The sequence below is a fragment of the Rhinolophus hipposideros genome (assembly GCF_964194185.1).
Source record: "Rhinolophus hipposideros genome assembly, chromosome: 1".
NCBI classification, from domain to species: Eukaryota; Metazoa; Chordata; class Mammalia; order Chiroptera; family Rhinolophidae; genus Rhinolophus; species Rhinolophus hipposideros.
Genome location: NC_138047.1, coordinates 38518336 through 38542258, shown reverse-complemented (window position 1 = coordinate 38542258; position 23923 = coordinate 38518336). Strand labels below are relative to the sequence as shown.

General features: G+C 38.1%; 2 protein-coding genes across 32 annotated transcripts in view; one reads left to right on the top strand and one right to left on the bottom strand.

Annotated features, from left to right (window-relative positions):
* LNX1 (ligand of numb-protein X 1) overlaps positions 1-18920 on the top strand; it is a 109095-nt gene extending 90175 nt beyond the window's left edge. For all 5 annotated transcript variants that reach the window (XM_081047168.1, XM_081047169.1, XM_081047170.1 and 2 more), the window contains 5 exons: positions 7943-8077; positions 13594-13771; positions 15503-15731; positions 17798-17956; positions 18350-18920. In XM_081047168.1, coding sequence (XP_080903294.1) covers positions 7943-8077; positions 13594-13771; positions 15503-15731; positions 17798-17956; positions 18350-18485 — 837 coding nt within the window. In that variant the 3' untranslated portion in view covers positions 18486-18920. The remainder of the gene's footprint in view (positions 1-7942; positions 8078-13593; positions 13772-15502; positions 15732-17797; positions 17957-18349) is intronic.
* Positions 16877-23923, bottom strand: part of FIP1L1 (factor interacting with PAPOLA and CPSF1) — a gene marked incomplete at its 3' end in the record, with an annotated part of 64233 nt that continues 57186 nt past the window's right edge. For 12 of the 27 annotated variants that reach the window (XM_081047220.1, XM_081047234.1, XM_081047217.1 and 9 more), the window contains 3 exons: positions 20727-20864; positions 19857-20009; positions 16877-19273 (listed from right to left, as the gene is read on the bottom strand). In XM_081047220.1, the coding sequence (XP_080903346.1) occupies positions 19862-20009; positions 20727-20864 (286 nt within the window). Of the gene's footprint in view, positions 19274-19856; positions 20010-20726; positions 20865-23923 lie in introns of those variants that run through there. The other 15 variants (XM_081047219.1, XM_081047226.1, XM_081047243.1 and 12 more) reach the window with 4 other exon arrangements.

Sequence of the window (23923 nt, the reverse complement as noted above, 5' to 3'; positions counted from 1 at the left end):
CTCTGCAGGACAATCAATGCAACTTGCATTCTAGTGTTCATCTATGAACTACACTTTGCAATAGGCAAAACAAAAACTCTCTTACTCATGTCATTTGGAAAAATTTGGCATTCTAAATATGATTACATATGGCATTCTACTTGTGTAGATTAGTAACAGAAAGGGAAGCTTTTTTTCCCTGAGAAAGTTAATTTATGAAATCTTGCCTAATAGTGGGACTTCCTAAAAGATTCTTCTGCTTACTAAACAAAGCCAATGTGCTTTATAAGCAGAAGATGAGAGGAAAAAAAAGAAAAAAAAAAGGCAAAGCTAGTTGGAAAAATGGAAAAACTAGAATGCTTGGAAAAACCCAGTTAAGCAATCTCAAGAGTGGATTTTGTGATACTTATAATACACACCAGGCTGGGGATGGTAAACTAAATACTCTTCGAAGGTGGAAACTCAAATTTCCAACCAATCCTTGACTGCACTGCCCTTGTACCTACTCTATGAATCATATTTGCCTTACAAAGAAATTCCCAGACAACGTGTACTTTTGGTCATGTTTTCTCCCACAATACCACACATTCTGCCTGTTTCCACATTATTTCAGGGAAAGGTTATTACAGAAAAGCCATGACTGTTTTAAATTTGACCAGCTTTACATATGTGGAGTCTTAACCTCAGCTTACTCAGCAGCAGCCCCGGGCACCAGACCCCAGCGTTAGAGAGATCAAGCTTCTTAAGAGGAGAAAATTTTAAATACGAGGTAGTTGATTTATTTAGAACTTAGTAAAATTTTATATCATTTCCCCATGTCAATTTAAGTTTTTTTGAGCACCATGACTAGAGTAACTGTATAAAAGCAAGAGCTTTGTGGAACGGTCTGGTGTCGTACCTAAAATGAGAGAACAAAGAAATAAGGACCAAGGATTTGAGACCCCAGGGTAAAAAAGACATCTCAACATCCCAAACCTTAGAGATCCAGCTTGTATATATCCAGTGTGCAATGTGAGAATGAGTTATTCTGAGAGTTATGTCTATTTTGGGAAGCTCTCACTTATCTGCAATTCCGGATCAGTGAGTTCATCCTTATTTATGAGTTCAAATATATACAATTAATAAATGAAGAAAGTAAGTGTGGATTTCAAATTTGAGTATCCTTTTTATCAACTCCCAGACTTGATGAAGAAGCTAAAAAAAATCCAAAAGCATTTGTATAGGTGGTGACAAGATGGGTTTTCATGAATACTGGCATGTATTACTCCCCCTTCACATGAATTAATATTGAAATGAGAAGTTTTTTCATCAAAGAACAACTGACAACCAGGCTCTTCAAATTTTTTAACAGAATGTGATAGGCCTTTTGACAAAGCCAGAAAGCAAATAGTGGACTGGTCACATTGCTTACCTTTGTTCTAAACACGATTCCAGCTCATGAGTTCTACTGAATACTTGGAAAAAAGGCAGAACTTTTGTCCCCTGGAGCCAGTAAGAATTGTCAGTGAAATAAGACCTGATAGAGCTCGATGTTTTTTACAGATCAGCCACAGTTAATATAGAATTAAATCCCTCTTTAAACAAATTTTCTTAGCATGGTATTGTAGTACATTTAATGCACATGCACCAAATAAATACATAAATTTAAAAACATTCTTCTTCAGTGGAATTCTTACAGTCCAAATGACTTTTACATAGAACTGCAAATTTCATGAATTTGTGATAAAACATGACATGGTGAACTGCGCAGCTTAGAATTTTATGAGTAAATCTCATCACAGCTACCTACACACCACAAATATTAGGGGATCTTGAATCTCCATTATCCTCCCTCCAACCCACATGGCCCCCACATGCATGTTTTTCTTACCATGGAAGAGACTCAATCATGAGAGTAACTTCTAAATAACATAAAAGAAATGGTGTTTGAGGCAAAGTCATTGGGTCATTCTGCTGACTCAGCAATCAGCCAATTCAGTGACTCAAGAACTAAATTCTTATTTTGACCTTGTCACTGACGTCTGTACCACCCTGTACATGTCATACCATTGTCATCACTCATTTCTTAGCCCCTAGAACACATGTGCTCTGGGAACATAAGGATGAACATGGAGTTACAATCTAGTGGGAAAAAATAGGCCAAATTATTACTGTCTTAAATCACTTTCTCTACCCTTGTCAAATCCTTAGGGTCCTATTCACCTCTTTTCCTCAAAGCTTCCTTAATTTCCTTTTTTCCTTGGCCAGACTGGTTGTTCTTAACTCACTGAAGTAGCTGTCGCTGCTCTAGCAGAAGATACAAGCTTTTGTTGTTGTTGTTGTTGTTGTTGTTGTTGTTGTTTTAATGTGCTAGGCATTATGCTAGGTGCTAAAGTTTCAACGGTGAGAAAATCGACACATACCAGTTTGCTTTCACCAAGCTCATTTTATAGGGGCAATATCAGTTTACAGTGTATCATTAGCTCATTCCGGATTTGTTTCTGGAGCCCCCAACTTTTTGCTCAGTGAAAGGTACATTTGTTTCTCAGAAATTCTCGTGCTCACTAGAAGGAGGAGGATTAGGGCAAGGACTTTATTTCTGTACCTCGTTGTGTAGTTGCCAGGTCAACAGGAATAACTGATGACTTTTGTATTTTTTAGCGTGTCAGGAGGTAATCCTGTTCTGACGCCTCCCGTTGTCTGTACCGCCATGTAGGGTCTGTGTGCCATACTTGATCTCAGAGCGAGGCTGCACTGCTGTAATGTCTTCCATAGTGGGGTCCTGCGAACCTCACTGTCATCTTTGAATTGATCGGTAATGATGAAGACGTACCTATGGAGTTCTTGGTTTCATAGAACACAGAGACAATCCCCTCCGCATGTATGAAATGGCAAATGGCACTCCATCAATGACGTCCTGGACACAGCTTGTCCGTCAGCAACCAAACCCTACCCTGTGCTGGTCAGACCAGAACTTGTCTTCTAGGTCCAATGCTCTCTCCCTCTGTCCCTGTCACTCTCTCCCTCCCCCGTCTCTGTGTACATGCATACAAGCGCGCGCGCGCGCGCGCACACACACACACACACACACACACACACACACACCCTACTCTGAGTCCAGAATTCAAGTTTTTAAGATGACCTGAAAACATGTTAAATATTGAAGAAACTTGGGAAGGAGAAGAGCCAAGAGAGTTGTCTTCAAATAGGATTGTCACATGGAAATTGATTTTGGGTTACCGTAGAGGGCATGGCTAGAACCAACGGACTAGCAAGACAACAGCAAATTTAAGCTCAACCTGAGGACAAACTTTCCAATTAGTGTTATCCAAAAATGGCCAGAATTGCCCTGGGACACAGTGAGTTCACTGTTATTGGAAGCCCTGAAGCATGAGCTGGGTGACAACATGGCAAGGATTTTGTAGGGGAATTGAAGCATGGCCTAGAGAAAATGTTGGATTAGATCATGTCTGACATCTCTTCCATATCTGTGACTTTCTGACTTTGTGGAACCAGTGCTCCACAATTCCCCAGGGCTTTGTGAGCACAAGACAGATGAACTGAGAATGATGGCTTGAGCAGTTGCTGGAAGGGAAGCCCAAGTGGGACAACTCAAAGCAGCGTAGAGAGAACCATTCCCAGAAGTACATGTTGAAAATCAGTCACAGCTAGATTGTCTCACTCTGGGATCCTTGGAAAAGAAACCAGTGGGGAATGAAATGCAGCATCAGTGGTTTTGTGTTTTAAGAAGTGGTCATTAAAACCTCCAATGTCAATGGATGGAATGCTCAGTAGAGACAAGTTCTGTAAACGACTTATATCAGCTTACTTTCTATTTGCAGTTCTCACTTATCTCTGTCACAAGAGGGCCACCAGTCAAGCATGGGTCTCCTCTGGGCCTATACTGTGCTCTGAAGGGTGCTGTGTACAGGGTTTGCCTTCTCTGAGCAGCACCATCTCAACGGCCAATAGTCGGTTTGGAGTCTCCCTGTTTCAGGTGTCTCTGTGAATAATACCTGGGGCACTTGGGGTAGGCACGAGTGTGGTAATTCTTAACCTGAAACTTTATAAAGCTAATACAAGAAACACAGTGACTGAACCCACATGAAATGCATACAGTTTACCAAACGTTTACACACACACACACACACACACACACACACATAGACGCAGCAAATGCATTTGGTTTAACTCCAATCCTCCTTTACAAATAAATACGTGAAGGCTTTGGCTACCTAAGAAGTTCACACCTTGAATTACAGGTGTCTATCGGCTCCTGTTCTGCCTTTAGTTATTGCTGACCCTCTTAGCCACCTCATGGACCCATGCAATGCAGGGACAGTAGAAAAACCCCCCTCTGTTCCAATGTACAACTTTACAAAATGCTTTTCCTGGCTTCTTGGGCAGTGGCATCTTTGATTTTTCCATCTCTCTGCTCTGTGAAGTTCCTGTTCCATGTTGCATCCTGACAATATGACAGTGCTTATCAGCCATAGCACATTGTGTGGGGAAAAGAGCGATGCCCAGGCTGAGCATGATGGAACAAGATGCTTGCCCTATGAGACGTCACAGTGTAGCACTCCCAGAGTCTTCCTTCCAGCTATTAGTGATGGGATTTTATTATTTTTAAATGGGCCAAATATAAATGAGGCCACTGGACTAGAGTTCCCTTCTGTGGCCTCTGCTTACTCTCATCATATGGATATTATTGGCAGTTTGGAGTCACATCTCAAATGCATGGAGAAAAACAGCCATTAAACAAAATAACAAAAAAACAAACCTTTCCATGAGAAACGGTACTTGTGTTTAACCCTTTGGTTTTCTCTGAATATTAGAATTTTTCTTTCTTTTTTTTTCCAACTAGAACTAATTGGTTCTACCTCTGGAAACTCTGTGTTACCCACAATTCTTCCATGGTACCCGCTTCTGACTGTCCCTGAAGTAGGATGTCCCCAAGGATCTTAGTGAGGGCCTGGCCCAGAGCCAGCACACGTCAGCCGTGGGGACAGAATGCCAACAGGCTAAGGTCCATAGGGAAGAATGTGGGTGCCATCAGAATCCCTTCTGCTTCACTGGGAGAAAGGAGAGAGGAAGTGCAATGCTTGGAGTCTTGGAAGAGAAAGGAGTATATGGTACAGCAGTCAGGTTATGCAACTTGTAACCTCTGTGTCCAGAATTTGCCCAGAGCAAAAGCGAGGATGTTTAAGGGAGAGAGGAAACTTTAGGTTCTAGCTCTTGCCATGTCGACGACGTGAGCTAGCCACAACTGTTAAACAGCCCTTCTGTCCAAATTGCTGAATCCCCAAGAGCTGAGAGAGAGAGGCTGTCCTACCTCTGTCCTGTAGTATGCTCTTCCTTTGAGGGTTTGTTATTTAAATGGCAGGGCTACTCCACCTCTCTTCCTGGCACATAGTATGTGGGGATGAAATAAATAAGTTTGAAAGACAAAAACAAAACCGAACAAAGAAACCAACAAGTTTTTGCCGTTCTCCCCTTCATTCAGTCTCTTCGCATCTCTCCCTCACCCCCTTCTCATACTCACTCCACATTTCATACCAGATTCACGTCCATGGAAAGAAAGACTCTGGTGCTAAGGGCTGTTTCTCGACACTGAATCCAGCTGTTCCTGAGAGTTAGAGCCAGGACAAACACATTAGCCCATTTTCCACCTTAGACTTCAAACACTAGGAGAGAAAGTGCATCAAATAGAGTCTCCCTGAGAGCAATTTATAAGGTGGCTGGTGAGAGCCGTGGATCCAGCCTTGCAGGGAATTTATTTCCACGTAAATTGATACTAGGGTTATTTATTGGAGCGTTATTCTTGCCAACAATTTAATACCAAAGTCAGCATTTGAAAACCCAGTGAGAAATTTGTGCTCGAAAATGTGAATTAAATAGCACTTGCAGGCTGCTCCTTGACATTTTGGATTTTACCTGGCAAGTTGATTCAACATGTAAGTCTCAAATTTTCTCAACTTTTATGAGGTGGTCAGGGGATGTGACTGTTCCTGGTCCAAAGTGAATGTGATATAATGTACTGGCCTGAAGACAAACCCACTACCGAGATCCTTCAAAACATTGGAGTTTCCCTGAAGATAAGCAAATTTGGGCTCAGCCATTGAAGTTTTGACTTGAGCGTTTGCCACTTATCTCTTAATAATTTTTGCTTCAGAAAGTTTCTAGAGATAACCTCATTAGGGTACGTGAAGCTTACAATATAAAGAAAAAGACGTTTATTATAAAATAGTCTTCCAAGAATTGAATTTAGTTGGCTGATACCATAGTTCTTCGTGTCAGCTTGCTTCATTATTGTTTCCTAGGCTTGTTATTTTTGTTCTGTTCTGACACAGGCTTTATATGTGATGAGAAACACCAGGGAATTCGAGACAGGCAAAGGAACAGAGGAAGAGCATGTATGCAATGACTGGTAGACCAGCTGAAGTGCTGACTGGGCTTTATGTGTAGGAAAGTGAGTGAAGTTCTTGAACTTTCTTTTTGGGTCCTGTTTGGTAGGTTTGCTGAATTTATGTGAAATGAATCACCTCGACTGGCCCACCGTCTATTGTAACATGTACAATAGATACTTATGGTGCTTCAGCAGTTGTTTTGAAAGCTCATCTGATTTACAACCACCCAGTTGATGACCCCTACATTTTAAGAGAGCCCCGAGGAGAGCTGTTTATTAATAGAAGGATGCAGTCATGAAGGTTTGAGCTGGTCCATGTTGGACAACAGTGGGGACCTGATTTCATTGGTGGGGTTCTTATTGCTTAAGGTTTTAAAAACAAAGGTCCTGGTTCCTGAGCGTGGGAGTGAATTATGTGCTGTGGGAAGGAAGATGCAGAGAGGCAGGAAGCCTCTACTCCCAACTCAGCTCCCACTGATCTGAGCTCATGGAGAAGAGCGTGGATTTTCCATGGCCTCTTTTAACGACCTGACTTTTCTGCGGTCTGATAACCATGCCTGCAAAGGAAGAAGGCAGGCAGGTTCATGTCCAGCTCTGCTGCGGTGGCAAGTGGTCAGAGGATGAGATGATGTGAAGAACCCCTAGAACTCCTCCACTTTCCTTGTCCTCAAACCTAGTCTGTTTTGGGGGACCTTTCTAATCAATTCGCGCCACACTCGATTTACAAAAGTGATGGGTGTGGTCAGGGGGCTCTTTCCGGTGGGGGCATCAGGGAGCCCTGTTTATGTCCATTTCACAGGTCCTACGTCTAGTCTGTTTGCCCTGCAGAGCTGGAGTCTCAGTAATCAGCAGTTCTAGAAGCATGACCCATGCTCTCAAACACACACGAAACTTGTCAATTTATGGAATGGAATGGACCTTCCCACTAAGCAATGTATTTGCTATTTGAAATGCTCTAAGTATCAACATATATAACAGAGGACTAGTACTTAGAATTAATGGTAGTCACATAAAAAATAAAAGATCAAGGCAAAGGCCTTTACTTGGGCTGTGTCAGAACCTATTAGATTGGAGCAAAAGTAATTGCGGTTTTTGCAAATTTTAACCTTTTAAACCGCAATTACTTTTGCACCAACCTAATATTAAATCATCCCTGTATTTCTAAGTGCTCTTCTTTCCAATGCCCAAAATGTTTGAGACTGTCAAACACAGAATTTCTCTTCCTGCAGTAGTAGCGTTGCTGCCCATGACTCCGTTTCTCTTTCTTTACTGTTTACCTTTGGTCTTAGACCTTTGTGTAGGTTTTAACTGGGCTACTACTTTACACTGTACATCCTACTCTATCTGGAAAGTTTTTCAGACATGGCTGTGTGCAGTGGAGCCATTCACTGGATAAAGAATAAAGGAAATAACTCATATTCTTGTCAAATTACAAAGTGGGTACTGCCATGCAAAATACTGGAAACCATTTTTTCTATAAAAGAGGTAATACCCAACTGATGTCTTGGTAAGCCCCTGGTGCTAGATGCTTTGCATGGAAGCTCTGAGAGTGGCTAACGCCTGTGTCTTATCACCCAGGCCAGTGAAAGGCACGTTCACCTCGTCGTGTCCCGCCAGGTTCGTCAGCAGAGTCCTGACATCTTTCAGGAAGCTGGCTGGAGCAGCAATGGCAGCCGGTCCCCAGGGCCAGGGGACAGGAACAACACTTCCAAGGTGAGGCCCAGCCAGGGTATGTCCACTGCTTCTGAGGGAGCTATTTCTTGGGAAGGCTGCATACTTTAATATTTCTGTCATCTTTGGACTTTGTCACTGACACACTATTTGACTTGTCCCAAAATCCCGCCTTCCAGACCTGGTGAGATAACAGGTGTCTCGCATCTAAGAAGGACAGAGGAAGGTGCTGGTGGGTGTTGAAACCTGATCTTGCAGACCTCATATAGGGACCTATTTTCGAGTCTAAGCCAAAAAGATGTCATGTTTTTTCAATAGTCATTTAAAGGACTGTTTTCCATTCACTTTGAAATGAAACAAGAGGTTTGCTTGGCTTCTGGTTTTTGAAGTTCCCAGTCTGCCTGAAAATTAATAATTCCCCTGCTAGTTTTAGTATGTTTGTTTTTGCAGAAGGACCCCCCAAAATAATGTAAACACTTGAAGTTCATGTACATTAGGAAGTGGTGGGGATTGGGGCAAACCAGAGAGCACGTGTCCTAGCTCATGCAATTCAAATCCAGAAAAATTTTAAAACACTGTGGATGAGGCAGAATGTATCCTTTAGGCTGCCAATTTGCAGTCTCTCTTTAAATGAGGTGACTCAGCCCAATTTCTGCTTCTCTGCTTCTGTCTGAGGCTAATATTAGAGGTAGTGTGGCAGCTTCTCCATTTGGATGGGTGTCTAAGCAACACAAATCTTGCTTAGACCAAATTCAGAGTCCTTATAGCCTTGGCTTGGCAGCCTATTGTGATAGCAATGAGTTTCTAGCCGTTTTTCTTGGGATTTGGTTTCATTAAATCACTTGAAATGAGAGAGAGAGAGAGAGAGAGAGAGAGAGAGAGAGAGAGAGAGAGAGAGAGAGAGAGAGAGAGAGCGCGCTATATTTCAGTTTGGAATAACTCACAATTTTGAATTTTTGAACAATGTATGCAGAAACAATACTCAAAAATTTCATTTTGGAACATTGCTGCTTTGTAGGCTGTTGATTTGTAGGCCCCACCCCTTTCTCCAGCCAGCCCTGCCCCGTAAATCCATATATTCCAGCCTTATTTACAATAAGTAATCTAGGCAGACCCAGTACCTCCTGCTAAAACATTTTATGGATAATAATGGTGTCTTTTCATTAATAAACACCATTAGTGTGTTTAAATTTAACTAATGCTATTAATGAAAAACTAGTTTATTTGCTTAAAGTTTCCGTCTAATTAATTATTGTTGAATTAACTAGACCGTATTATATTCTAGTTCATTAAACCAATAAGAACGAGGCTTCCACCAGCACTGTGATTGTATAATCCCTTCTTCCTAACTCGCATAAATCCTGGAAACAGCCAAGATAAGCTGATCAAATTTTTGCTGCAACCCTCTGTCTTGTGTTCAATTCCTGGAAAACACAGAACAAACTGGTCTAGTGGAAAACTGTAATTATTTTCACTTTAATTTATAATTCTATCTGACTTCTGAAATAGCTCTCAATAAACACAAAATGTGGCCTATTTAAAATGAAACTATATGGCCCTTTGATGGTTTAGGTTTTTATGATCCTACTAAAGTTTTGTTTTGTTTACGAAACATGGCTTTTTGAAAATAGTTTAAATTACTCAAAGAAATACCAAAGAAGGCAAATCAAGATTTACGAGACAGAAAAGTTTTCAGCAAATTGAAAAGTTAAAGGATAATAGGCATCAAACTTAGGAGTGTGGTTACCTCTGTGGGAGAAGAAAGGGAGTATGGCCAGAGAGGGAGTCCAACTACCGGTATACAGGGAACTTCTCACACTGTGTTGAACATAACATGAGTGTTAAGTTCACCTTTACAATTTTTTCTATGTCTAAAATACTTTATTTTCAAAATCCGAAGCAAATATTCTATATGTATTTTTAATAGCAGAGTGATAAGTGCACAGGTGCCCGATCTTTTTTAATCAGCTTAAACTATTTTATTATAAATTACTGTCTTTTTAAACATTAGGAGACATCCTGAAATGGGGGAAGGGGAATGGGGAGAAAACACAGATGGAAAAGATCTCTGTGGTATTTAACTTTCCTTCTCCCCAACCAAAGTTAGGTAAGTCTGGTTTTGGAGGGTTAATGGGGGCACCTGGGTTTTTCCATTCCTACCGTAGTGTCTCTCTCGTGGGGAAGGCAAATGCTGTAGGAGACCCAGGACACATGGACACTTAGACACATTTCTTATTTGGGGTTCTCCAGTCGTGTGTGGAGCCCATAGGCGCTCAGCCAAACATCGTTGCTCAGCGCAGCGAGGCATTTGTTAAGCAATGAAGGAAGTATGGAAGACAATTCTGCTCTCCAGCAACTTTCATCTATGAACATAAATAACACGTCTCTGCAGCCAGGAGGACATAGGTTTGCACATTCCAAATCTTGTATGTCAAGTATTTTATTTGATAGAATTGGATTTGGGTTGATTTCTCTAGTCAATGAAATAGTTAAACTCTTTCTGGAAAACATGGGTAATTCTTTCATGTATTTTTCTGAGACACCTGAAAATTCATAGATTAATTTATAGCATGTGTTTAAATATTACCTCTAAAAGCAAAGTGGTATGGTAGGGAGAGCATGGATTTAGTCAGACATCCTGGGTTTTCCTCCTAACATCTGTTTCATTTACCAGATGTTTTTTTTTTTTTAATGGTGAGTTTTGGTTTGCCTGCCTTGACCCACGTAAGTAGATAATATTGTATTTCCTTCCTTTTCCATAAAGGAGTATCTGGACAATCTGTACATTATTCAAGGAATATTTATTCAAAACAAAATAATTAAAGCCTCACTAAGTCCTATTAATTGAAGCGACAGAAGAGAAGCCAGTGTAACTTCTGGAATATTTCATAAGATATGTAATTATGCTACTTTCAAATGAACTTAGTAACATTATTTTAACCAAAGTATTCTCAGGTAAAAGTCATATTTTCCATTTGGTTGCGTTTCTTTTAGCCATATGTTTGCAGTATGTTGGCATTCTTACCCATTTCATAGATGACGTCAGAGGGAGCTTGAGTGATTACATTATTATAAATCTCATAAGCTAATTACTAACTACAAACCCAAATAATAGTAAAAGATGTTCAAATTTACCACAGAGAGGCAATTAAATTATTGAAACCTTTTTTTTTCTACCTGGGAAAATATTGTGTATGTTGATAAAACCCAGTATTGGCAGAATTGTGGGAAATCAGCATTTTCACAGTGTATTGGTGAGATTACAAACGATAAAACTGTTTCAAAGGTAAGTTACCAATATCTATCAAAATGTAAAATGCTCAGGCTGTTTGATTTAGTCATACTTCTAGGATATTAGCCTACATGGTTACACAAGTGCACAAGATGTGTGTCTAAGGATATCCTGTTTGCAGTGTCACTGTTGAATTTTGCAGAAGACTGTAGACAAGCTCAGTGGTCATCACTGGGGGGTATGACATCCACACAAAGTACTAGACAGCTGTTCAAGCATGAGATTGTGTGTGTGTGTGTGTGTGTGTACACGCACGTTACATACACATACACACCTTTCCCAGAGCATTCCATACTGTTTTAGACCATCACCATGGGAGACTCATCTACCCTTCCAACAACCCTGTCCACCATGTGGAAATAATGAGAGGAAGCCCTTCTTTGTGAGGACCAGGAGTAAATGCTTTACGAACATACCCAGGAACGAGCTGAAGGGCAGCCAGTAGGAGTCTCTGGGTGTAAAACACTTATCGAGTTGGGGGCATTTCAGCACTGCCTGCATCTCCAAGTGGGGCTCTTGAGAGATGTTTGTAATTACAGGGACAACTTGCATCTAATTGCTTTCCAGAAGGGAAAAAGTCACGTACTGGGAATGGGTCTTGAGAGCAAATCTACTGCTTGGTCTCAGCCAGAATGCTAGGACCACTGTGTTCATACGATTACTTGTCTTATTTTGAAACTTTTCTCTAAAGAAAAGTCCTATTTCACTTTTACAGCCCTCATCTGATAACCATTCTCTTCAAGGCTCTTCAAAGTTCTGGTGTTTATATAGACACAACCCAGAACTTACAAGGACTAATTGTAACATACACCTTGCCATAATTATTCAGTTTGTGATTTGTCCTATTACTACCAAACACAATTTGTAGCAATTTGCACTTTATCCATTGAGTCAACAAACATGTACTTACCATCTTCGATGTGCTAAATGTTGTGTTCAGTGCTAAGGATACAGTAATATGTCATTACTGTGTACAATAAGGCCATTAAAACATAAGTAACTTAGGAAATCATGCGGTAGTAAGTGCACAGAAAGCCCAGGCTTATCTTGCTTCATATGGATGCATTTAAAATTGACCCCGCATATGCAGGTAATATGATGTCAACCATCAGATTTACAGAAGTTTAATTATAACTCATTTGATTTGTTGAACAGATATTTTGACAGAAAGTATATATTAAGAAGTCTCTCACCTTCACTGATCTGTCCAGTTCCACCTCTACTCCCATAAACCACTTTCTTCCAGATTTTATGAAAATGAAACTTCTCATTTCTCTTTTTTAAAACAGAAGGTAGTATACTTACACTTTGTTCTGTATCTTGATTTTTTATATCAGATATTTTAAAATTTTCTTTCTTTAGATACAACTGTAAGTTATGTTTTGAGCACAGACTTCTTTGAGGTTTGATCAAGTGTTTTATTTATTTGCAGTGCACATGCCCAGTCTGAGTCCCGTAGAGGTCAGTCACTGCACCAGTAGGGAGAACACGTTTTTAGAAAAGTATATATTAATATGCATTCATCGATAAACAGTGCCCTGACCTACTCGCTGTCTCATTGCTTCAAGCTAATGCTGCATGTAACTTTGCATGTTTTTAGTCTAGTGTTGTTGAATCAAAATCAGTTCTTAACTTTTCAAAAGTTGGTCCACAGGGTACACAATACAATGTGAATATTATATTTTTATATTTATATTTGATATATTTATATTGTTATGTAATGAAATGAAAGAGTACAACTATTATTTAGAGATGCTAAAGATGCTAATTGGGAGGAACGTAGATATTGCTGAGTTTTTAAAACGAATGTATCTATGAAATCCATTATTTTTCTGAGTATTTCTACAACTGACTACCTCCATAAATTAAACTGGGTCAATTTTATTAAACGATTACTTTTTTAACTTAGAAAACTTCCTGATGTTCAGAATGACAATAGTTTTATGAAATGTTGACTCACCACTAACAGGAATACATCAGTCACTTGAAAAATTTTGGGTATCGTTCCCTTTGTATGCTTAATATTCCTCCAGTGATCTCCAACCTGTTTCTCTTTCCTTTTTACTGGTCCTGTTTGAAATGTAAAATTTCTGGGTTAACCTATGGAATTTGGGATAATATAACTCTGAGGGTGGGGGGGCAAAGCAAGGGTTCTCTACACATCTGAGACCAAGCACCACCATCATATATTTATGGTTTTGGTAGTTTTTGTGTGTAGAAAATACCAACCCATTTGTGAACAAATGTGCTGTTTTTCTGTCTTTAGCCCCTCCATCCTGCGGTCACTTGTCATGAAAAGGTGGTAAGTGTCCGAAAAGACCCCAGCGAATCTCTCGGCATGACCGTTGCAGGGGGAGCATCACATAGGGAGTGGGATTTGCCGATCTATGTCATCAGTGTTGAGCCCGGAGGAGTCATAAGCAAAGATGGAAGAATAAAAACAGGTAAAGAGACTTAAGTTCTGGGGCAGCAGCATGTTAAAAGTAATTAGCAGCTTGCTGGGTTAAGTAACTGTTTCCAGAATTAACAAGAGAATGCAAGGGAGATCTGGCCAGGACATCTGACACCCATTGACCATGGTTGGATTGAGTATAGGTGCTTAACTGTTTACCCCCTCTTCAGGTGGGTTGATGTGGGCGCCATACTGCTTGCTACCTACCGTGCTTCCCTGAAAATAAGACCAGGTCTTGTATTGTTTGCTCCTAAAGACTCATTAGGGCTTATGTTCACAGGATGTCATCCTGAAAAATCATGCTAGGGCTTATTTTCTGGTTAAGTCTTATTTTTGGAGAAACATGGTAGTAAAGCAAGTACCTGCAAACTATGCCAAGAATAGGAAAATGCTAGTTATGAGCAAGTTGCCTTAGGTAAATGGCATAATTTGTTCTACTTCTTCTAAATGATTCTTTGCTGGATTGATCCAGCGATGAAACTATTCATGAATTGTTCCATTTTATAGGTTGGATAGGAGAAATAATTTGATAGGAGGCTGATAGATTTTAAATGAAAAGTGCCATGCTATAGGTACTTTCCCACTGGTGAAAAGTATTTCATCACTTTAATCTTATGTGTCCTGGGCTACTTTGAATGAAGATGTCAAATGTATATCCTAAATAATATTGTCAATACACATGAGAGGTAGCTCAGATGGCTAAGCAATTATGTCATTTAAGAGTTCAGATGTCATTTAAGAGTTCAGATTCAAAGATAAAATTGAAGTTTCTGAAGTACAATTGCTCAGCCTGTGGAGCCACAAGGGGATGGCATGTTAAGGGATTCAGTCTGCCAACCTAATGGAACTTCTTTTGGAGTCAGGAAGGACTCAAGGCCTTTCCCATCTTTTTCCTATCTTTCTCCTTTTGCTATGGTTATTCTGTGTAAAAAAGATAATGTTCATAGGCAGAAAATCAGGAAAGAGAAAATAGAAAATGAAGGTCTGGAGGTACGTATTTTAGTTTTTCTTGCTTTTCTTTTTCACCCAAGCATGAGGGTTGAGAATGATGTCAACCAAGAAGCACTTGTTAGTGAGAGAACATGTGCAGAGGATTATAAGATATGATATATGAAAATGGTCCAGCACATAGGTGCTTAACCAATGGTAGTTCTTAGTACTTTTGCAATGAATAGAAAAAGTTGTTAACCCTTTCCACCTCTTTAAGAACAGTTGCAGGCCCACTTTTCTTAAATGCTATAGACTCCTCTGCCAGATACTCGGTAGTTTCTTATCTATTCAAATCATATTTAATAATGGTGCCTACCACACACTAGGCTCTGTGCAGGTGCTGGGAGCTTTTGCCGAGTGCTCTCCCTTTGTGCTATAAACAGGTAAACAAAAAAGGAGTGAAAATGTACATTTTCTGACTAAATGGTAAATGTGGACAATTTATCTTCCTTTGCTTCCTTTCCTTCCTTCTTACCTCCCTCGTCAAGAGCCACCACTAATGGGTATGCTTTAGAAACCTCCATACATGACTTACCAATGCTTTGGGACATATACATAGTTCACAGTTTGCCAAGAACCCAGCCTCATGTCATCGCAAGAGACTAATGACACGCTGCCCCCCCACCCCCTACTACTTCCCTGCATTCCAGTCTGTCCCTGCTCCTTTGCACTGTATGCACAAGTTCCTATTTGCACTCTCACTAAGGGTGGCTTCTGCTTCTCTGGCCGTTAGGTGACATTTTGTTGAACGTGAATGGGACTGAACTAACAGAGGTCAACCGGAGCGAGGCCGTTGCATTATTAAAAAGCACATCCTCCTCGATGGTTCTTAAAGCTTTGGAAGTTGAACAATGTGAGCCCCAGGAAGACAGCAGCAGCCCAGCAGCCCTGGACTCCAACCACAATAGGGCCCCACCAGGCGACTGGTCTCCCTCCTGGGTCATGTGGCTGAAATTACCACGGTGAGTCCCAATGTGATATCCTTGGGGAGGTGTGGGAGGAAACAAGTGCATTTCTTAGACCACTCTTCCACTCCCTTGGGCTGATTCATGGCACTAGTGTCTTAATGAACGCCAGGCTTGGTCAAGGGACTACTTGAAATAATTTTGTCTGAAAATGCACGCAGAAATCCTCGGGCAGGAATGAAAGCCTGGATGTGGAAACTTTAACTGATTTTATTTTTATTTTTAAAAAATCTTTTTGAAACTGAAACCTATCCATATAGATCATTTTATTTTTTGTGTTTCAAAGTTATTTGTTGTATAATCAAGGTTCGTATAAGACAGAACAAAATGTGTGATGCTTTTTACTCCAAATACACCCGAATGAATGGCTTTCTCTCCCTCTACCTTTTGCCTTGGGAGAGTACTTCCTTACTCCTGCCTGTACAGTCTGGATTTTGCTCATGTCCTTTGAAAGGTCAGAAAGGCAGCGTGAAGCAGGGCCAGCAAAGACAATACTGGTTTTCAGTCACCCTGGCAATTAAGTTTCCTTAATTTCTTTCTCTCCTTGCAGTAACTTAATAAGCACAGTACAAAATTCAGAGAGTACCAAATGATATAGAGTGAGAGAGTTTCCCAACCATCCCCTCAGATCTGCTCAACATTTAATCTCTGTTACCAGATAATCTATCACGTATTCTCTGGAAAATGCCACTGTATGCTTATAAGAAAAAGAGAGTGAAAAGTCAAATGTCTTACTATTATGATAAAAGTATTTTTTGATCTTCAGACCATGAAGGCACATAATTTGTGAGCCACACTTTGGTAGAGGCTCACGTGAAATATGGAGATCCACTGAGAAGTTGGTTGAAGAAAATGGAACCCTTGAAAGAGATTGAGAAGGAACAGCCAGTGAAAGAACAAAAAAATATACATATAGCTTCCAGAGCAACCCAAGCTTCACCATACTAATCAATTCCTTTCAATGGAGTTTAAGTTATTTTAGAGATAATCATAATTTTCTTATTTGGAAAAGTTACCAAACTCCTTGCTAATCTCTATACTAGCCAAATCTTCTTCAATTTGGCCTAAATTTAGAGGGTTCAAAATAGGAAGAAAGCTCACATACATTTAGCTTAACAAATGTTAATGACCAACTTCATCACTTAACAAAAAATTTCACGAGAAACTTTTTATTGGTTTTTCAAAAAGTAGTTATTTAAAGGTACAGCTTATAAACAAAACAATCATACCTTGATTTTTAGCAACATGAAAATGTTAATTTTCTTTCAAACCAGTTCCTAGACTGGGGGATTTTAGAGTCAAATCCATCTCCTGACATACCTCTGCCCCAACTAACAGTTTACTTAGCCTGCACCTATTCAACTGCCACTGAACAGTGAAAGAAATCATTTCTTCAATCCAATTTTCTATCTTAGCTGGGACGCGCTACTCATTTACAAAGACCTGTGGTCTTCTCCCATTTCTTTTATAACCTGCTATTCCATTTTCTGCCAGTTTTCTTTTCTCCAATATAAATCATTCTTAATCTTTAAATGCACAATTTTCATTTACTTTATGCCTACAGGCTTCTCTATAACCTTTATCAAGTATGTGGAACTACATATAAACTGATATTTTTCAGAAGTCAAAATTTCAGCAAATGCATTAGAGGTTTAAATTTTTTTTCACTGAGATTAATCATTTATTCAAAGAATTTTTGCCTTCATTAAAATTATTTATATATACAAATAAAATACGACATCCATAAGTATGCTTGAATTTGGTTCACCAGTGAGGATTTAGGCATGTCCAACTTTTTAATAAAAACTGAGGCATTAAAATCCTTAAGCCAAAAAGGACTCTCTCCCAGTAGACATATAAACAAAACAGATGGTATCCTTTTTTTTTAAGAGTGTTTAGCTATGGAAAATTAGAAAAAGGCAGCTAACACCACAAAGGTCAATGGGCTATGACACAATTTTAAGTGAGACCCATTCAGTGCTATTTAGCTTAAAAAATGACAATAATTAACTATGAGTGCAACTTAAAAATGTAATCAAATGTACATGCACATTTTATTCCAGGTACCTGTATAACTGTAAAGATGTTATATTGCGAAGAAACACAGCTGGAAGTCTGGGCTTCTGCATTGTAGGAGGTTATGAAGAATACAACGGGAACAAACCTTTTTTTATCAAATCCATTGTTGAAGGAACACCAGCATACAATGATGGAAGAATTAGGTAATAACTACTTAGCAAAAAACTTATATTCAAAATTTTGTCTTATACATGTAAAAAGCTTGGCCCCACTTGAAATAAGTCATGTTATTATACTTTTATCATCGTAAGAAATTAAACACATTTATGTAGCATTCAATTTCTACGAAATCGAAAATGGTTACTCTGGGTCCCATACAGCAACTTGCTGTACTTTCAGCATCCCTTCTAATACAAGCTGAATGGAAAGGGACTTTGCAGAATTTAAGTGAAGAGGGAAAGAAGAACACCTTAATTAGCAGTAATTAAAATCGACAGATGTAACAAAAACTAGGACCACCAAAAAAACTTGTATTAGCTTCAGTTACAGATCAAAATGTTAACCATATACCTTGCTTTTTTTATTTACTTTTTTAGATGTGGTGATATTCTTCTTGCTGTCAATGGCAGAAGTACATCAGGAATGACACACGCTTGCTTGGCAAGAATGCTGAAAGAACTTAAAGGAAAAATTACGCTCACTATTGTTTCTTGGCCTGGCACTTTTCTATAGAATGGTGGGTCATAGAGAAACATGAAATGACAAATAAGCTAAGTTGAAACAATATATTTATCTTGTCAATTTTTGTATTTAAAGGTTACATTGTAAAAATGTAAATTTTAATGTCAGGAAAAGTACGATCTAATGAGAGCTAATTACACATCAAAATATAATTCTCAAAACAAACATTACTAATAGTTTCTATTCAGTGTGGAGGATTTCGCAACTTTGTTTATATTTTTCTATTCAATAAACTCACAAACAGCTGAAATAGTCTGTATGCCCCCAATGAATTTGAATCATACAATTAAATTAAAAATTCTGGTATATGCTGAGGTCTGCAAAGGCTACATTATGGGTACTTTAAAAACAATTTACAGCCAGAGAATTTTAAAAGTGCATTGCTGAAAAATGTTCCTTTTATCAAATGAAAAATAAATATTTTTCAAAAATTATAGTTGTCTTTTAGTATGTGATACTAAATTCATTTCTATTATCACTAATTAGATTCTAGTAATTCTTTCAAAACCATTTGTTACCATGACTAACAAATACCTCCTAAAGGTTAATCCTAAATGCTCACAGAATTATAAACTTGTTTTTTCTTAGATTTAGACTAAAGCTCGTCATTTATTTTTAGTCACAATATAGTTAGTAACTATAAGAACTCTGCATGCTGCTCAACCAATGGAGCTTTGGAAAGAGCATTAAGAAAGGGCAAACCAGCTTGATCCCGGCTCACATAGATGACCATGAGGCAATTCAAATGTGTGTCACAGTGACGAGTGTCCATGTGCCTGCTAGAAACAACACATAGGGTAAAGTATTTCACAGAGGCCACCCCAAATACCTTCAGATTTTATCAAATTGGATATAAAAGTTCCTCATTTAATTTCACCATAAACCCAGATTTAGAACACTGAAAACTGGCTATCAAAAAGTTAGGATATCAACTGTATGAGTTCTTTAATATGTTAAGCAACAGTTCCACAGCAGTAATGATGAAAGACTCAAGACTCGGAGGTGCCTTTTGCACTGAAACCTATCAGACCCTAGTATTTGATTAACTCAAAGGTCAAGGTTCCACCTTGGCCAGTTTTCTTATCAGATACTGGTATGTACGTAGCTAAACATAGCTCTTTAAATTCCCTGCTGTGTGACTCATTCACATTACTTTCTTGGATATAGTTATCGCTGTCTTATTTTTTTAAATACTACAAGACGAAGATTTTTAACTTAACATGAAAAATTCACTCTTTTATTTTGAAAAAAAAAATGTTCATACTAACAGAAGATTAAAGGTAAATTTCTTCAACATTATCCAGAAAAATAACAAGATTTATAGCATCTATTTCTGGCCCTAATATACACAAAAGGTTATACCATGACTATTCTGCAGGTGTAGCTTCAGTGCTCTCCTGTTCAGGGGCAGGCTCACTGCCAGCTTCTTTTCCTTCTTTGCTTCTTTTAGATTTTTTGTGCTTGTGTCTCCTGTGACTGTCTCCTTCTTCACTTTCATGGCGACGTCTACTATTACTGAAGAAAAAGAAAGGTGTGTTCTTCAAAATGTTTAAGTACACAAGTAGTGACAAAAATCAATCCGCTTTGTCTAGGTAAATCCTCAATAATGGATTTTAGACATTTTAATCCATTCTTTTTCTCACAAAAACATTGAGGAGTTACCGATTTTTCTATGATTTTTTTTTATGCTGAGATTCTATTTACATTACAGGTTCACCTTCACCAATATTATCCTACATTTCCAGGGTTACATATACTTTATTCTGAAAGACTAATTACAAACTAGAAACTGAAGCACTAAGTCAGAACAGGATATACTTTCTAGGGTTGATTTTAAGCAAACAATCGGCATTAAAAATTTAATACTGATTTTTTTTCTGGAGACTACAAGGCCGTGAATTTTCTTTGATTAAACTGTGAACATTGCTTTAATAATACTATTAAAGACTGGTTCATATGCCAGATTCCCCCCCTCTCAACAAAATAACATAAGTCTAATTCTTTCATATTTTATATTTCATGCTAATTTTGGTTTACGGGTATTAGTCTTGTTAGATTTAAAAATCTTTGTTGAAGCCTATGAGGAACGATTTCAAGAGATTATTCTTAATCTTCCAATTAGGAACATGTATATTCTACTGATTATTGGGAAATGTTTGTTTTCACTTCCTGAAGTCAAATCAGTTTCTCTCTTAGCTTCAAAGAGATTCACTATTTTATTAAAGAGCAAACCTTCGAGATGACTTGTGTCTAGTTTCCTCTTTCTCTCTGTGTCGTCTTTCTCTATGTCGTTCTTCTTTCTCTCGACTTGCTCTGTGACGCTCATAACCTCTTTCTGCATAATCCCTGTATCTGTATCGTTCTTCATCACTGAAATTAGAAAAGAAACTTTTCTTGACAACTGGACTGTTAATAGTGAATGATTTCAAACTGTGAAAGCAGATGTGATCAGAGTCCAAACCAGATGCCCCCATGTTAGCATCTTATAGAGAATAGATGCAAAATTATTTGTTGCACTAAGGAATACAATGCCATTCCCAAATTAGTACTAGATCTAATACAAAAATACCAAATATATAATAATACACATAATGTTAAGGAGCCAATTTTGTTCTGTGCTTTCAAAATTGTTACAGGGTAGAAACTTTATATAAGGCTGTTTTTCTTCAAAAATTGATAGCTGTAATGATTTACCTTTTAATCATCAGCTTTCTTTTATTCCTTTCAGAATTAGAAGCACGTTTGCGTATCTCAGATTTCCAATCAAAATTCTTATAAAATCTTGGATACGCAGTTAAGATTCTAAAAATATATTTTAAATATTTGGTTCATAACGGCTACATAGTAGAAAGCAGATGACAGTTCTTAAGTTTTTCAATCACATAAAGAATATACTCATCCAATGAAAAGGTATGAGTATGAAAAACAGGGACATCGAAGCAATTTCTGTAATATCCATACAAAACGCAGACAAAAAATTGCCTTTGGACACACTTGCAGTCTGACATCTCAATGACTTAATATTATTTATGTGTGGCTGGGGGAAGAAGTGAAGAGAAGGGATTCACATGACTATAACTTCAAATGCATAAACTTAAGGTGTACCTCCATTTTCTGATTTTGGATAGAAGAGGCTGGTGAAACTGGAAAGGATGGCTAGTCAGAGGATAGTCTTACTTTACCTCCCTAGACCTGTCCTTTTTTTCACATTCACTCACTGACACTCCTCTCCATCTTTCTCTTAATTCTTCAAGTCACTTTTATTTTTTTGTTGTTCTTCAGCATAGAAGTCAATACTTTCTACAACCTAATATCAGTAAACTTTCTCACTTAGAATGATTAAAAATATCTTTTAGAGCACTGTGTAAAGAGCCTTGGTTTCTAGAAATGTTTAATACAAATTATTAACTTGTCTTGAAGCATCAAGGTGTTAATGAATCTGAGTGGGAGTAATAGGAGATAGAATCAGGTGAAAGTATAAGCCATACAAATAACGAAGTAGTCTGCATTTCCTAGCAATGATTCCGTAGTGCTATGCCTAATTCCAAGTTACTGTTGACCAAGTTACTATTGCCTGTGAGATATTACATTTAAAAAATGTTTTATTAAAAAAGAAAATGTATTAATATACGTATATGTACACATACAAGTGTATATGTGTGTGTACATATGTAGACATACCATAAATACGTCCTTTGTATTTGTAAGGTGGAAGCAAACCACCAGGATGGCCAAGTGCCAGGACAGGCCATGTGGAGTGGTGGGAAGGGTCTAGGCAGAGAAGGCCCAAGGCTCATATCCTGATTCTGCTACTTACTAAATGTGTGACCCAGGTGAAGTTACTTAACCTCTCTAAACATAAATTTTCTCATCTGTAAAATTGACAATCTTTTTCAGGGCAGTTGTAGAATTGACAGTAACATTTAAAGTGCTTAGTATAAGAGAAGGCCCTCAATAAATGGCAGGTGACATGTATGCTAAGCATCATGAATACATTTACCATATTTTGCTGTGTATAATGCACACTCTTTTGCACAACTGTGAGGGAAAAATAAGGATACACATTATATATGGGTAGTACTAATTCTGTATGTATATAAATGTTTTTAATTCCTTTAATTATGCTTATGAGTTAAAAGTGTAACTCTAGAAATCAATAACGATACCAGTGTGCAAAATAATACCCTGGAAAACGATAATCGGTTTTGCTGAACTTACGACATGAACTTGCAGTGATGAAGAGATCTTGGCTTTCTATGATGTGATAATATCATAAATTTGTTACTGGTACATAAAATTTCTTGTACCTTGTATTTGTTGTTTTGTAATTATTTGTTACATATTATTAAATTTCTTGTACAATAATATGTTGAAAAAATAAATGCTAAAATTCCTTTATAATATAAAAAAAGTACCTAAATGTAAAGAAATAAAAATTTGAATTAAAACAAAATTTTTTTCCCCCCTGAAGTTTGGGCCAAAAATGTGGGTGTGCATTATACATGGGAACGCCTTATACACAGCAAAGTACAGTAATGCTAAATATTTTAGTAGCGGAACCTTTTTAGTAAAGATGAATAACCCTGTAATAATTAATGTTTCTGAAGCAGAATATATTAACACCCACCAGGACAAATGAATATTATCCTCTTAAAAATGAGGCTGTCTTTGTAATGATTCCAACTGGATTTACATAAAAATAAGTCGGTCAGTTATTTCATAATTTGTCATTTGTAACTTTACTGTAACATCAACTCGTGATAGCTTTGAGGACTTTTAAGATTCTGAAGGCAGCCATATAATAGGAACCTTACTACAGATGGTGGAAGACCTGGTCTCACACACAAAATATAAAGACCCCTTTCCTTCCACCCCCTTCTCTGATAAGCAGCTGCAGCACAAAGTTTTCTCTAGGTCTGGAAATCATTAGAGTTCATTTCAAACACCCTAGAATGAACAGACTTCTTTCTGGCCCACAATTAAGTGGCCTAAAGACCAGATGTTGAAAATGCTCTGTAATTTTCAAAACAATGACCCCATAATTTATAACACAGCACATACTACATGCCATATTGCTAAAATGTCAGTCTTCAGGGAAAAAAATGGCCTTTACTTCTACTTCACTTGGATTTTCCAGAGAAAACTTCATTCCTGGGATTAATTCAGAACAACACAAAATTCCTCCACCTTTTGCCTCTGTGGCCTTGAACTTTTAGTCAGATTTAGGTAAACATTGATTTCTGATGCTCTACACCTTAGGAACCTGAAAATCAAATGTGGTTTAACCATTAACACTTATAGTTTCAATAAAAATTAAGTAGCATTTATGCATGTGTGTGTTTGAAACAGAAGAATCAGAGAATTTGGCCTCAAATGTTCTATAAACCTTGTACTATTTACATTGATGCAAAGAAAATTTATGAGCTCTA